The sequence below is a fragment of the Schistocerca serialis genome, chromosome 4, assembly GCF_023864345.2.
Source record: "Schistocerca serialis cubense isolate TAMUIC-IGC-003099 chromosome 4, iqSchSeri2.2, whole genome shotgun sequence".
Taxonomy (NCBI): domain Eukaryota; kingdom Metazoa; phylum Arthropoda; class Insecta; order Orthoptera; family Acrididae; genus Schistocerca; species Schistocerca serialis.
The window spans coordinates 441,352,548-441,366,571 of record NC_064641.1 but is presented as its reverse complement, the minus strand read 5'-3'; the positions used below and the strand labels follow the sequence as shown (position 1 = coordinate 441,366,571).

General features: G+C 38.0%; 1 protein-coding gene across 1 annotated transcript in view; it reads right to left on the bottom strand.

The window, feature by feature from the left end:
• The window catches only part of LOC126474526 (uncharacterized), a gene marked incomplete at its 3' end in the record, with an annotated part of 152,876 nt that overhangs the window by 75,051 nt on the left and 63,801 nt on the right, over nucleotides 1-14,024 (bottom strand). Inside the window, exon 5 of the mRNA XM_050101996.1 lies at nucleotides 7,565-7,632. Coding sequence (XP_049957953.1) covers nucleotides 7,565-7,632 — 68 coding nt within the window. The remainder of the gene's footprint in view (nucleotides 1-7,564; nucleotides 7,633-14,024) is intronic.

Sequence of the window (14,024 nt, the reverse complement as noted above, 5' to 3'; positions counted from 1 at the left end):
CATGTTGCTGAGGCTGTTTCGACTACACTGCAGAGGTTTCACAGGAAAGTCCTTACATATCCTCCATACAGTCCAAATCTCTCCCACATGACTTCCATATTTTTGGAGACCTGCAGGAAGATATTCATGGCTTTCAATTTGCATTGGAGGAAGAGATGCATGCCATGGTACAGTCATCACTCTGTAGACAACCACATACATTTTTCCATTAAGGCACTGCCCACCTTGTCTCACGGTGGAATACATGTATTAACAGTTATGACAAATACTTTTGAAATAACTAACAGTTTACTTCCTATGTTTCATCTGTGTCATTTTCATTTGACTGTCCCTTATAGGTTCTGACTTTGCATGTGATAGTATTCTGTATAAGTTCAAATAAATGCTTAGGAAGACATAGTAGCTAAAAAATGCTACTAAGCAATGCATATGGAGAAGCAGGGATTCTTTTCAAAGTATTTGCTTTTCCATAATATATACGTATATATACGATGTATTCTAGAAGTGAATCCTGTAATCATTAGAGTAAGTAAGTTACCATTAATCATAATTTGTTGTTCATATACGAGGGCTGTACAGAAAGTAAGTCCCGATCAATCGCAAAATGGAAACTGCAGTGAAAATCAGAAATGTTTTATTTGTAACAGTTAGCTACACCTTCCAGCTGCTTCTCTACGTAGTCGCCGTTCTGACTTAGACATCTGTCGTAGTGTTGTACCAACTTTCCAATACCCTCATCATAGAAGACAGCCACTAGTGTTTTCCACTAATTCTCTATGCTGGCCTACAGCTCATTGTCTGTGCCAAAATGTTGTCTTCATAACCAGCGGTTCATGTGAGCAGAGATGAAATTCAGAGGGAGACAATTACGGGCTTATTGTGGGTAATCACACATTTACAATTGAAAACTATGCAGGAGCATCTTCATTTTCCCTGCAGAATGCGGCTGAGAACTGTCTTGAAGAAGAAACTGCACGACAATTATGTAATGTTGGCTGCCTAGCTTCAGGCGAAATTTCTCACCAGGCCCTCGTACATGGCGGGAGACACTATTTTCTAAGACATCTTTACGCGCTCACTGTGAGTTCATAAATGAGAAGAGAGATGTGTTGCTATCTAGGGTCATACTAGAGACACTGCCCAACACATCTGTGCAAAGCTTTATCGGATTTTCATAGCCGTTTCCATTTCACGACAGGTCAGAACTTACTTTCTGGACACCCCTTGTACTTTACAGACGTTGCCTGCAGTTGTAGATTCTGCCTGCCAATGTATAAGTGAATAGAGCCCTACATCTACACTGTGAAGCACTTGGCAGATGGTACTTCCCATTGTACTACACATTATGTCAATAATGCCTGTTTAAATGAGAGTGAACATACTATAATCAGACTACTCATGCACTTTTTACTCTCATGGGATGACCTATAGAAAACTGTAGTACAGTCCCAGATTCTTCAGACTTTGTAAGCACTGGTAAATGATTCTTCTAAATTTTATTCAGTGAACTGAGGCTGAAATATATAGTAAAAAAAATTATTTACAATTTGACCACTGTATTCCTGTAAGACAGTGTGTTTAGTTTACATTTTCGAGTTTGTTCTCATTGCATAGTTGATGTCTATTTTCAAGCATCTGTCACTTCAGGTTTTCAGCATTTTTACATAATGCTTTCCTAAGGGTCAAACAAATCTGTAACCATTCATGTCATTGTTTGTATGAATTGTATCCTCAAGATACAAGAACTGTACATCAAGATAGAATGTACAACTGTTTTATAACAAGTTAACCAATTTCCTTTGTAAACTAATTGCATTTTTCTAGTATCATGCCAATTAATCAAAGTCTGTCACCTGGTTGACCTATGAGGTGGAATCCAAAATTTTCAGGACTGGTGCTGCCATCTGGAAAGTAGGAGCAGTAGATATTTGCATCACTAGGTGGCAAGAGCTACACATCTGATGAGTCAATGTGTGGAGTGGCATTCAGCTGGAAGGACGTATGGCATGTCCACAGTGATTTCCGTAATACTCTGTGTTTGGTGTGTGGCGATTTTACGATGGATTCGTGAACTGAACAGCATATGTGTATCAAATTCTGTGCAAATCTTGGAAAAAGTGCTACAGAGACCCTTGCAATAATTCAACAAGTGTTTGGGGGACAGAGCATGAGCCATACGCGTGTGTACCAGTGGAAGAGCCTGGACTCTCCAAGACCCAAAAAAGTGAGAGAGGTGAAGAGCAAAGTGAAGAGCATGATCATTATTTTCTTTGATACCAAGGGAATTGTGCACAAAGAATTAATCCCACCAATCAAAACAGTGAATTCTGTGTACTACTGTGATGTTTTGCGACAGCTCCATGAAAACGTGCAGCGACAACGGCCCAAAGTTTGGCGTCAAGGGAACTGGCTGCTGCATCACGACAAGTCCTTGCTCACGATGACCTTTTTGGCAAAAAACAACATGGTGGTTGTACCCTACCCACCGTACTCTCCAGATTTGGCACCTTGTGACTTTGCACTATCCCCAAAACTGAAACTCAAGTTGAAAGGCTGTCGGTTTGATACTCTAGAGAGGATTCAAGAAACATTGCTGGTGATGATAAATACCCTCAAAGAACAGGGCTTCCAGAAAATGTTTTACCAGTGGCAGAAACTCTGGGACTGGTATGTATGTGTGGATGGGGATTACTTCAAGGGTGATGGTGACCATTAGTCCAAAGGTAAGGTTTTCAACAGATGGCAGCACCAGTCCTGAAAATTTTCGTATGAAAGAGCATGTGATCATTCTATTGCATACACTCACAGACTTCTACACCCAGATAGATGTATGAGTTCACTGACTCCTATAGTGAATTGAAAGGTTCACTTTTAGAACATAATAAATGACAGATAAGTTGCAGGTCAATGAAGACCTATGTAAATAGAAAATGCACATTAATGAAGATCTAAGTAAACAGAAAATTTCTGCATGCCATTTCTTAATTATTCCCATAACATACCCCACAGCACAGTTTAGCCAAATCCCAAATGTGTGTCACTGGACAGTGTTGTAACGTACACAGAGAAATAAGATACCCAAGTAAATATTTAAATCCTGTCATATTTCACTAAAGGCATATGAAGGATGAAGAAAAAATGCTGCACTTGGAAGTCAGTGCACTATTTATTATCCATATTCAAGGTAAAAGTTTATTTAGTAAAATCAGATCAAGTGTACTTTGAAAACAAATGTGTGAAAATGAGAATCTGGCAACACTGTCATATCGTGCAGTAAACAGAGTGTTCAGAGGAATGTGTGTCAACCCACTCTATTGTATCAGTTCAGACATAAACCTCCATCTACCATGGAGCTATGGTTCAAATCCTCGTCAGGTTCCCTTTTTATTTTTTATGCACCTGTTCCCCAGTTCTCATTGTTTGTAAACAAGACATCAGTTTGTCATATGACAATGGCCTACCGTATGACAGAGTGATCCATTAAACTGCATGCATGTGACTACTAACTGCACAGTGCACAACCATAACTGGTCCTGTCAAGTTCATGTACAGTGGCTTCCTAATGGAGAACACAGATGATGAATATGTCAATATACTTTCGGTGTTAATTGCATCTGATAACCAAGCTTGTGCATATGCTGCATGGTACCCTTAAAGTCACGATCCCAATAAGAATGTTTTTGTTGCCTGGAGCAACATCTTCATAAAACCAGTAATTTATTATGCATTAACTCAACATCACTAGCAAGAAGATTGCATTCAATAAGTACAGTTTAGTGGATAGATTTCACATCAAGTGGAAGATAACAATCTTTTTATAAGTAATGTGATACAGGCTGACAATGCAGCTTCACTCATGAAGACATTTTCAACATCCACAACAACCATTATTGGTCAGAGCACAACCCACATGTCACCCATGAACATGACTTTCAGGCATGCTTTGACATAAACCTGTGGGCTGTAATTGTGGGAGGAGTGCTTTTGGCCCTCACCTTTTGCTGAACAAGTTGAATGTACCCCTGTTTGTATGTTTCTCTGCTATATTTTGTCAGACACATTAGATAATATTCTATGTGCTGATAACCTTGCCGCTGGCCAGAGTGGTCGAGCGGTTCTAGGTGCTACAGTCTGGAACTGTGCGACCGCTGCGGTTGCAGGTTCAAATCCTGCCTCGGGCATGGATGTGTGTGATGTCCTTAGGTTGGTTAGGTTTAAGTAGTTCTAAGTTCTAGGGGACTGATGACCTCAGAAGTTAAGTCCCATAGTGCTCAGAGGCACTTGATAACCTTGCCATTGAGCATCCATAAGCTCCAAAAACACACTGAAAATGTTTCACTTTCCCTGTTTGGTGTCAGCTATGGCTTCAGAATGATGGTGCACTGCCACTCTTTGGAATTAATGTGCATAATGAAGTGTTTCCAAGGCAATAGATTGCTCATGTTGGTCCAGGCTCCAGTTCCCTGGACCTTAATCCACTAGATTTTTACTTGCAAGGCACTTAAAGGAACAAGTTTGTCACACTCCACCCATGCATGTACGTGATGTAATAGCTCATGTGCATGCTGCTACAACAATATTGGATGCAGATGTGTTATGTGTGGTCCTGTGAAGTATGATCCAGTGAGTGGTGAAGTGTTTGTAAACACAAGATGGTCACGTTGAACATCTTCTCTGAAGTGAGGATTGCTAGTAGGTATACATACCACCTCTGTGAAAATAAATCTAGACAACAAACATGCAGAATGGTATTATTGTGTGTAGCATGATGTGCAGTCTAGCATGCCTAATATGACTTAGTGTCAATTAGACCACCAGTGAGAGAACACTGTGTGTTCCTGCCGCTAATAAGGCAAGTACACCATTCGTTTATTACATATTTTTACGAGCTTCAAACAGGAGCAACTTATTTTCAGTTACCTGTGTAGTTACTAGTACATTTTTGTTATTTCTTGCATGTTTGACTGCTTACTAGGAACAACTTTTTATTTTAAAAACAGTATAGCGTACACTACCACCATTGCTATCGACCCTCATATCATACAGGCTTTTGTTTGTTTTGCTTGGAACAGCTCAGTGTCACTTAGACCATCAGTGACAGCCGCTTGAGTTCTGCTGCTAATAAGATGAGTACACCATTCATTTATTACATATTTTTATGAGTTTCAAACAGGAGAGACTTCAGTAATGGATAGGCACCATGATTGCTATGTACAGATGTGAGCTGAGTTGGTGACCCTTTGCTCACAGCTCCAGGCAGTGTTGGCTTTCATCACACAGCTTAAGGCTGCTGACACGGACATCACTGTGGGGGTTCAGATGCGGGAATGCGAGGGACATTGAGCATGACCCACGTGTACCCCTATCAGTCCACTGCTGTGACCACCCTGGGTACTGCCTGCACTGAAGTTGACCCCTCACCCATGGTTGAGTGGGAGATCATTCCAAGGTCTGGCAGGCAGCAAAAGACCTTCTGAGGGGCTGGTAGTAGGGCCTCCTTGGTTCATTTGACGAACTGTTTTCAGGGGTTACCTGTGGCTGACGAAGTCTCTGAGCTGGATGCAGCCATACCCCTGTTCCAGAGGAAGCTTCTCGGACCGCAAGATCTGAGCATTCACAGAGGGTGGGTTTTCTGGTAGTTGGGAGCTCCAACATTAGGTGCTTAAAGTGTCCCCTTAGGAACATGGCTGCCAAGGATGGGAAGGAAGTCAGTGTGCATTCCGTGTGCATACCAGTGTGGGAGTCATTCTGGATGTGGAAAGGAAGCTTCTGGATGCCATGAAGAGTACAGGGTGCAGCCAACTGCAAGTGGTGGCACATGTTGGTACCAATTACATGTGGCACTTTGGATTTGAGGAGATTCTCTCTGGTTTTCAGCAGCTAGCGGAAATGGTAAAGACTACCAGTCTTGCTTGCAATGTTAAGGTAGAGCTCACTATACGCAGCTTGGTCCACAGAACCGACTGCGGTCCTTTGGTGCAGAGTCAAGTGGAGGGTCTGAATCAGAGGCTCAGGCTGTTCTGTGACTGTGTAGGCTGCAGATTCCTTGACTTGCACCCTCAGGTGTTGTGTTTCCGGGTTCCAGTTAATAGGTCAGGAGTCCATTACTCACAGGAAGCAGCTACAATGGTAGCGGGGGCTGTGTGGAAGGGACTGGGCAGTTTTTTAGGTTAGAGGGTCTCAGGAAACCACAGAAGGGGCATCCGTCTAAAATGGGCAGGTAAAACACGGTAAGGTAGTTGTAGAAACAATCGGTATTGTAGCCACAAATTGTTGTAGCTGTGTTGGAAAAGAACCAGAGCTTCAAGCCCGAATAGAAAGCACTGAAGCTCAAATAGTTATAGGTACAGAAAGCTGGCTAAAGCCAGAAATAAGTTCATCCGAATTTTTTTCAAATACATCCTGCTCAAGTCTCTTCATGTCTGAAGATATTCTGATATCTGCTCTGTAGTAAAAGCTCTTGAGAAACAAGTCATTCATTCAATATATTGTAGCATACCCAAAAACAAAAAAAAATAGAGTTTTGTTAGACTTACCTGGGATAGTAAGAAAGTTACAAATGAAAGAAAATTCAGTCAATAATTGTACATATTATGAAAACAGCAGTGTTAGAGGAAGTTTGCAGAGACATAAAGTGTATAAAAAGACATAGAATGTGTGTTAATGGAGCACATTTGGAACATCTTTGTTTCATTGATGACACTGTACTGTTTTCCTCTAATGCAGGCAGATATCAGATCAGCAGCAAGCAAAAAAAGATCATAGAGTAAGTCTGAAAATAGGCCTGAAAAGCAATTATAAAAAGACAAAAAAATGTGATCAAACATTTGAAATGAAATAATGGAAATCTTTAATGGACACAACAGCCATTTGTATGTGTGAGTTATGAATGTGTGTGAGTTTTGTTGTCCATGTCTGATGAAGGACTTAGTCCTGATAGCTACATAATACCTAGCAGTATTTTTTCATAGTGCCTATCTGCCATTCAACATCTCCTCTGTGTGGTGAATAGCAGTATTCTTTCAAGTAAAAATCAGTAATTTTTACCATCTAAATATGGAAAACTAACTAATTTGAAAAGGGAAGCTCACAATCAGTAAGAACTACCAGCTTTTATCTCTCAGTAACGATAAATGGACTTTTAATCCAAAAACTGTTAAAAAAACTCAAATTACTCAACAAGCAATGGAGAGATTCTTGTTCAGAAATACTAGAATGGATCAGAAAACAAATAAATAAGTCAGGGAACAGACTGATGTAAAAGTCACATTTATGAGAATTGTGAAAATGGAATGGATGGTTTGTGGAACTAGGAAGTTCTTTGCTGTATCCCAAGAGGTAAGAAAAGGTCTAAATGATGGCCTTATCGAAGATGCGTAGCTAATATTCAAAAACATACAGGGGCAATAAGGATGTGTGTAGCTGAAGACTAATGTATGGAAAAGTCTAAAGGAGGCTTTTACTTATCTTTGAATTTCAGTCAGCTGACAACTATGGTAACAGTGATGATGATAAAGAATCATAAATGTAGTAAAAACTCTATCCTGTCTGTTTCTTGATTTACCTCATTTGCAGCACTGCACAGGAAACTGGAACTTAAGGAATCTGCAGTGCTTGCTGCTGACAGAGAACCTGCAACAGGTAAATGATATGCAACTCAGTGAAATCAGTATTATTGATAATACAATAGTATAACTGGATATAGTTCTTTATTATTACTGTTTCTTTTTTATTAATTAATGAATTTTTCAAAACTAAAGGTAGTGACAAGCTCAACAGGAAAAGGACAGTGAAAAATATTGTTAGATCTGCAACACTTGGGATGAGTGCAACTTATGTCAGACAGAGAGAAGTCCATCCAACACAGAGAATATGATGTAGATTCATTCATTCATTTATTCAGCGATCATGTGCCATAGGTCCTATTTTGAAGGAAAATCTTCTGGGTTGATGCTAGAATCAAGGTATTCATTAACAAAACAGAGACAGATGATAAAAGCCATATCTGTACACTGTATAAAAAATGAACTACCAATAATACGATACATGACTTGCAGGCTGTATTTTAAACTGCAAAATTAACAGAAAATGAGCCAATGTGAAAATAGCTGGCTTCTTGAACTATATTAAATAGTTGCTGTTTATCTCTACTGCTAGTTTAATATTTTGCTATTATTTATTTAAAAAAGGTAGACATGTTAGGTAGGGTTTATTGTCTCAATAACAATGAGACCGCTAGAATGGAAATGCAGTTCATTGCATTCATAATGATACTGTCATTTTCATTGTGAACATAGCAATTTGTTTGGCAGATGACAGAAATCTTCAATCCTTGGAACAAAATAATCAGATAATTTATAGAAATAGTGGCAAAAAATGTTAATTTTCTTGTTACTTTGTAGGAATTATGAATTTCTTGCTTATGTCTGAGAAAGCAAAATGATGGCCTTTGCACTAGAGTAGAGAACACCACTTTGATCCTTGGGCAACAAAGCAATGCATATATGAAAATGGTTTTTGTGTTGTATTGTGGATTACAGTTGAACTGAAATTATAAAATTTCAAACAAACAAAATAATCTGTTCACAGCAGAAATAGACATTAATGGTAATACATCAAAAGGAACACAACCTGTTAAATTTCTTTGGGATGCATATATTCCATTGTGTTAATTTTAAAGTCTGTCCAACAATTGATAGCGTATTTGCAATGATGATAACTGCCTTGTTGAGAATCCTGAATGTCTCATGAGGACCTTCACAGGCACTACACCCCAAATCTGGTCTTCAAACAGATCTACCATGCTATATCCTCACACATCCAAAATCCTTCCACCACCCTCAAGGATTGGTTACAGAGGAAAGCCCCCTTTGTCACCCAGTATCACTCCAGAATGGAACAACTAAACCATATCCTTCACCATTACTTCACTTATCTATCATCAAGCCCAGAAATGAGGGAAATCCTAGCAAAGATCCTTTCCACTCCTCCTAAAGTGGTATACAGTCACTCACTCATACACAACTTGCTGTTTCATCACCAAGCCACTCTACTTTCAAACCCCTGTCATAGGGACCATATCCCTGGGGCGACCCAGGTGCAAGACCTGGCCAATTCAGCACTTTTTGCTCCAGTCTGGTTGCTGGTTTATTCTATCCCACTAGAGACAGGGCCACCAGTGAAAGCAGGTGTGTAATGTACTAAATCTGCTTCATTCAACATGTGTGTGTGTGTGTGTGTGTGTGTGTGTGTGTGTTTTGCTTGTAGTTTGACAAAGGATTTATTCTGAATATGGAATTAACTTCTATTGCAATGCAGGTTAAGTAAATAAGGTATTTATTAGCCAATGAGAGCAGTAAAAATATTGGGTACTTTGGACAAAATCACCTTGCAAAGGTCTCTTGAAATACCTTGAAATCCTTCCAATCATTCCCAAGTAAATTTACACTGAGCTGACAAAAGGCCTGAGATACCTCTTGAGATTGTGTGGGGCCTCCTTTTGCCCAACGTAGTGTAGCAACTCAGTGTGGAATGGACTCAACAAGTTGTTAGAAGCTCCTGCACAAATATTGGGCCATGCTGCTCTATAGCTGCCCATGACTGTGAAAGTGTTCAAAATGCAGGATTTTATGCACGAACTGACCTCTCAACTGTGTCCCATAAATTGTCATTCGGATTCATTTCGGGCAATCTGAGTGGCCAAATCATTCCCCCAACTGTCCAGAATGTTCTTCAAACAGATTGTGAGCAGGTGTGGACCCATGACATGAGACACTCTCGTACATAAAAATTCCATCTTTTTTGGGGACATGAAGTCCATGAATGGCTGCAAATGGTCACCAAGTTGCTCAACATAACCATTTCCAGACAAATTTCCATGTAAACACAGCCCACACCATTATGGAGCCATTACCATCTTTGGTTGGCTGATTTGGGGGAGAAGATCACACAGTGATATCATCAGTCCCATCGGCTTGGGGAAGGATGGGGAAGGAAGTTGGCCATGTCCTTTCAAAAGAGCCATTGTGTCATTTGCTGGAAGTAATTCAGTGAAATAACAGAAAATCTAAATGAGGATGGCTAGACGAGTGTTTGAACCATTGTCCTTCCAAATGCAAGTCCAGTGTGCTAACCACTGTGCCACCTCACTTGGTACTACCAGTTTGCACAGGGATTAGTTGTCAACTTGTGTTAGTGTCTTCACGGGGTCTGCACCATGCTCTTACTAAGTGAAATCAGGACTTGTCTGACCAGGCCACAGTTTTCCAGTTATATAGGGTCTAACTGATACGGTCTTGAGCCCAGGAGAGGTATTGTAGATGATGTCATGCTGTTAGCAAATCAATCAACTCGGTCATCTCCTGCCATAGCCTATTAACACTATATTTTACCACACTGTTCTAACAGAGCCACTCATTGTACATCCCACATTGATTTCTGTAGTTATTTCATGCAGTGTTGCTTGTATGTTAGCACTGACAACTCTACACAAATGCTGCTGCTCTCAGTTGTTAAGTGAATGTCATCAGTGACTGCATTGTCTGCGGTGAGGGGTGATGCCTGAAAGTTTGTATTATTGGCAAACTCTTGATGCTGTGGATCTTGGAATATTGAATTCACTAATGATTTCCAAAATGAAATGTCCCATGTGCCTAGTTTCAACTACCATTCAACATTCAAACCCATTAATTCCCATGGTGCATCCATAAGCAGGTCAGAAACCTTTGCACATGAATCACTGGAGTACAAATGATAGCTCCACCAATGCACTGCCCTTTTATAACTTGTGTATGTGATGCTACCATTTGTTCATGTGCATATCACTGTCACATTGCTTTTGTCACCCTAGTGTACTTATTAATTGTTAGTTTTCTTATTAATAACTAATTCAGTTTTTGTTTCACACAACCACTGTTTGAAACAAAATATAATTTTCAAGCACAATATCATCTCTGTCCAACATTCAAATGAAGATTTTTTTTTTTTTATTGTGTTGAGTAGGTCTTCAGAACATACCTTTCATAAAGAGGGAATTGGAAACTCCTACATATTGAAAATTAAATTAAGGATTTTCATATTAGCCTTCCTTTATACAAATTATCTCGTTATCTAAACTTAAGAATTGAAGACTCATGTCACCTGCCTGACAATAATGCTCATTATAAATGTTTCTTTACCATTAGAAATGTAATTAAGTCTCATTCTTTGTCAAATATCATTGTGGTCAGGTTAACTTTAATTTGTTACTTTAATACAATCAGCACCTAATATAAATGAGAAACCACACCTTTCTCTTTCCTTACTGTTCACTAAGACCTGTAAAATGAAACAGGCTCTTACATTATACATTCGTCATTGTTATTGTCAATTTTGGTGTATTTTCAATTTTGAAACTTTGTAATTCATAAAAGCAAGAAGTATGAAGTTTCAATTTAGTTTTAATTTTGAAACTTTATAATTCTTGCATTATGAAGATTCAAATTAAAAATACACTAAAACTGACAGTAATAATAACAAACATCTAATCTAAGAGCTTGTATCATTTTACAGATCAGTATGGAAAGAGGAAGGGTGTGTGTGTGTGTGTGTGTGTGTGTGTGTGTGTGTGTGTGTGTGTGTGTGTGTGTGTGTGTCTGTCTGTGTCTGTGTGTGTGTGGGTAAATCATTTATGACATTCTATTACAGTCTGTCATTGACATCAGTATCCAGTTAAATAAAAATTAAATAAATAAAGATGAATAAAATGTCTTATTTTCCTGCAAACATACTTTCTGCTAATTATTCAGTTTTAAATTTAGTACTGGAAAGCAGAGATAGTCGTTAGTAGTGTAATGATATAATGATTTTTATCACGAGATTATATTAATTCAGTTTTTATCACATACTTCTCTCCTTTTAACAATAACTTGATTTATTTGACGCATCTGATGGTTTTTCTTCATGACTGAATCTACAGAATATGATCCACAAATGCATAAATTAGTTTCTGACCACTCCTTCTCTCAGTTACTTTAACTTGTTCATATCCTTAAAGGTTACCATTTGCAGTGGGCATCTACTAAACATTAAATATTCATTCAATAAATACTAAAATATCAGTGATGTTATTTGAAATGCAGTGAAGTTGATTATGTTTTCTACACTGACCTTCAATGTGTCAGGGGATAGACAAAATTCCATTAATGAAGCAGTTGATTCTAGGACTCTAGTATACTTTACAATACAAATTTTATATAGGAAAAGACAGATTCCTACTTAATGTAAAGACGGCATGTTAAGTTGCAGATAGGAAGATCTAAATGATACTTATGTTTAAGCTTGTGAGTAAGTGTCTTTCAGTTGAGCCTGTCTGCAACTTAACATGTCATCTTTAGAGTAAGTAGCAATCTATCTTTTTCTAAAGTGTTGATATTTGTACATGGAGTTTTCATTGTTTGACAAATTTATATATGTATGATGTGATACAGATGGTCACATAAAAGCAATCATTTCATTCTGTACTGAGCAGGTTGTCATCAAATTAAGCATTTCTTGTGGGATATTGTCAGGCAAAACATGTAGGTAATAAATGGCAATTAAAAACTTTAACTTGGATTAATTATTTGTTTAACAGTATACCATTATGTTATGCAGTCTACTACATTCATTATGACCAACAAAGAAATGGGCAAAATTTTAAAAATTTTATGTAAGACAATTAGAATTAAGATTTAAACTGTTGTCCCAGATTTAGATAGCTATTACGTGTTTGGGAAAATGTAATTAACTTCAGTGAAAATATGTTCCTCCAATGAAATTAACAAAAAATATAATGTCAACAGCTGTGAAATTTTACAATATTTCTACATAAACAAACGTTAATGGATGTAATTTTCACATTTCTCAATCAAAACATTTTGTTTTCTACAGGTGAAAGAATAGTAAGTTTTGTTTAAATATACTTTAGTTCAAACACTAGTGAAAGACAGAAAGTGGCAAATTTTAGAACTTTGTAAGAGAAATTTAAAATAAATTAAATAATAAATAATGCCCTTTTGAAGCATTAAAACAATGGATTCCAAAAAATGTGTTCTTTTGATACAACTGATGCTTCAACTATAATATTATTGCCATTTTGTAAATTGTGAATTTCTAGAACTTTCTGGCAGACACAGTGAGGATGACATGTTCTAGACAGAATCAACGACTCCCTCATTGGCTACATACAATGTGATTTTATATACAATATCTTCTGAAGTAGACAAAAACTGTCAAAACTGTGGTCAAGGTATAATAAACTTGCATCTTGCAACTAACTTGCTGCTATTTCTAATCCATTGTAGCTCTTGCACCCCTCATTTGCTAAAGCGCGACTACATTCAAAATCTTACTACTTGTTTACATGTAAAAATGTAGGCATCAACCAAAATAAAATATTATGATTCATGTAGCTAATGTGGGAAGGATGGTTACAATTTTTTCCTTTGAGAAATGTTTGCAATGAAGTACATTAAAAATCTCAAGTTACATTTTCTGTTTGATGACTGTAAAATACACGGTGTTTTCAATTAACATCTACAGATACAACACATTTTGGGGAACAACCTTTTTTAGAAACAAAATGTTTCTCAACATTTCCCAGCATTTCTAGGAATCCTTCTGTATTGGGTATGTCCCTGAGAGTTGGCAGGGCATAGACACTATGCATATGTCTCATGTGTCACCTATAATCCAGTCATTTGCTTCGAATGAAAGGGGCAGGCCCAGCAAAATTAAAGTTCCTGACTACTTCTAAATATCTTTCTCCATCTAGAGACACTAATTATTACAGTTTTCTTATTTACAATCACTGTATCAATTTATGGAGTAGGTAGTATGCAGCACACCTTGAAGTAGAACCTGCTAGTTTGCTGAAATATCACTATCCCAGGGCTGGCAAATATTAAAGGATGCCGAATGACAGCAGGAAGCATCAGTGAACATTTTCTCCATAACAAAAATTGTTCCCCATGATATTATCTATCATCACTAGATGTTTGAGGCAA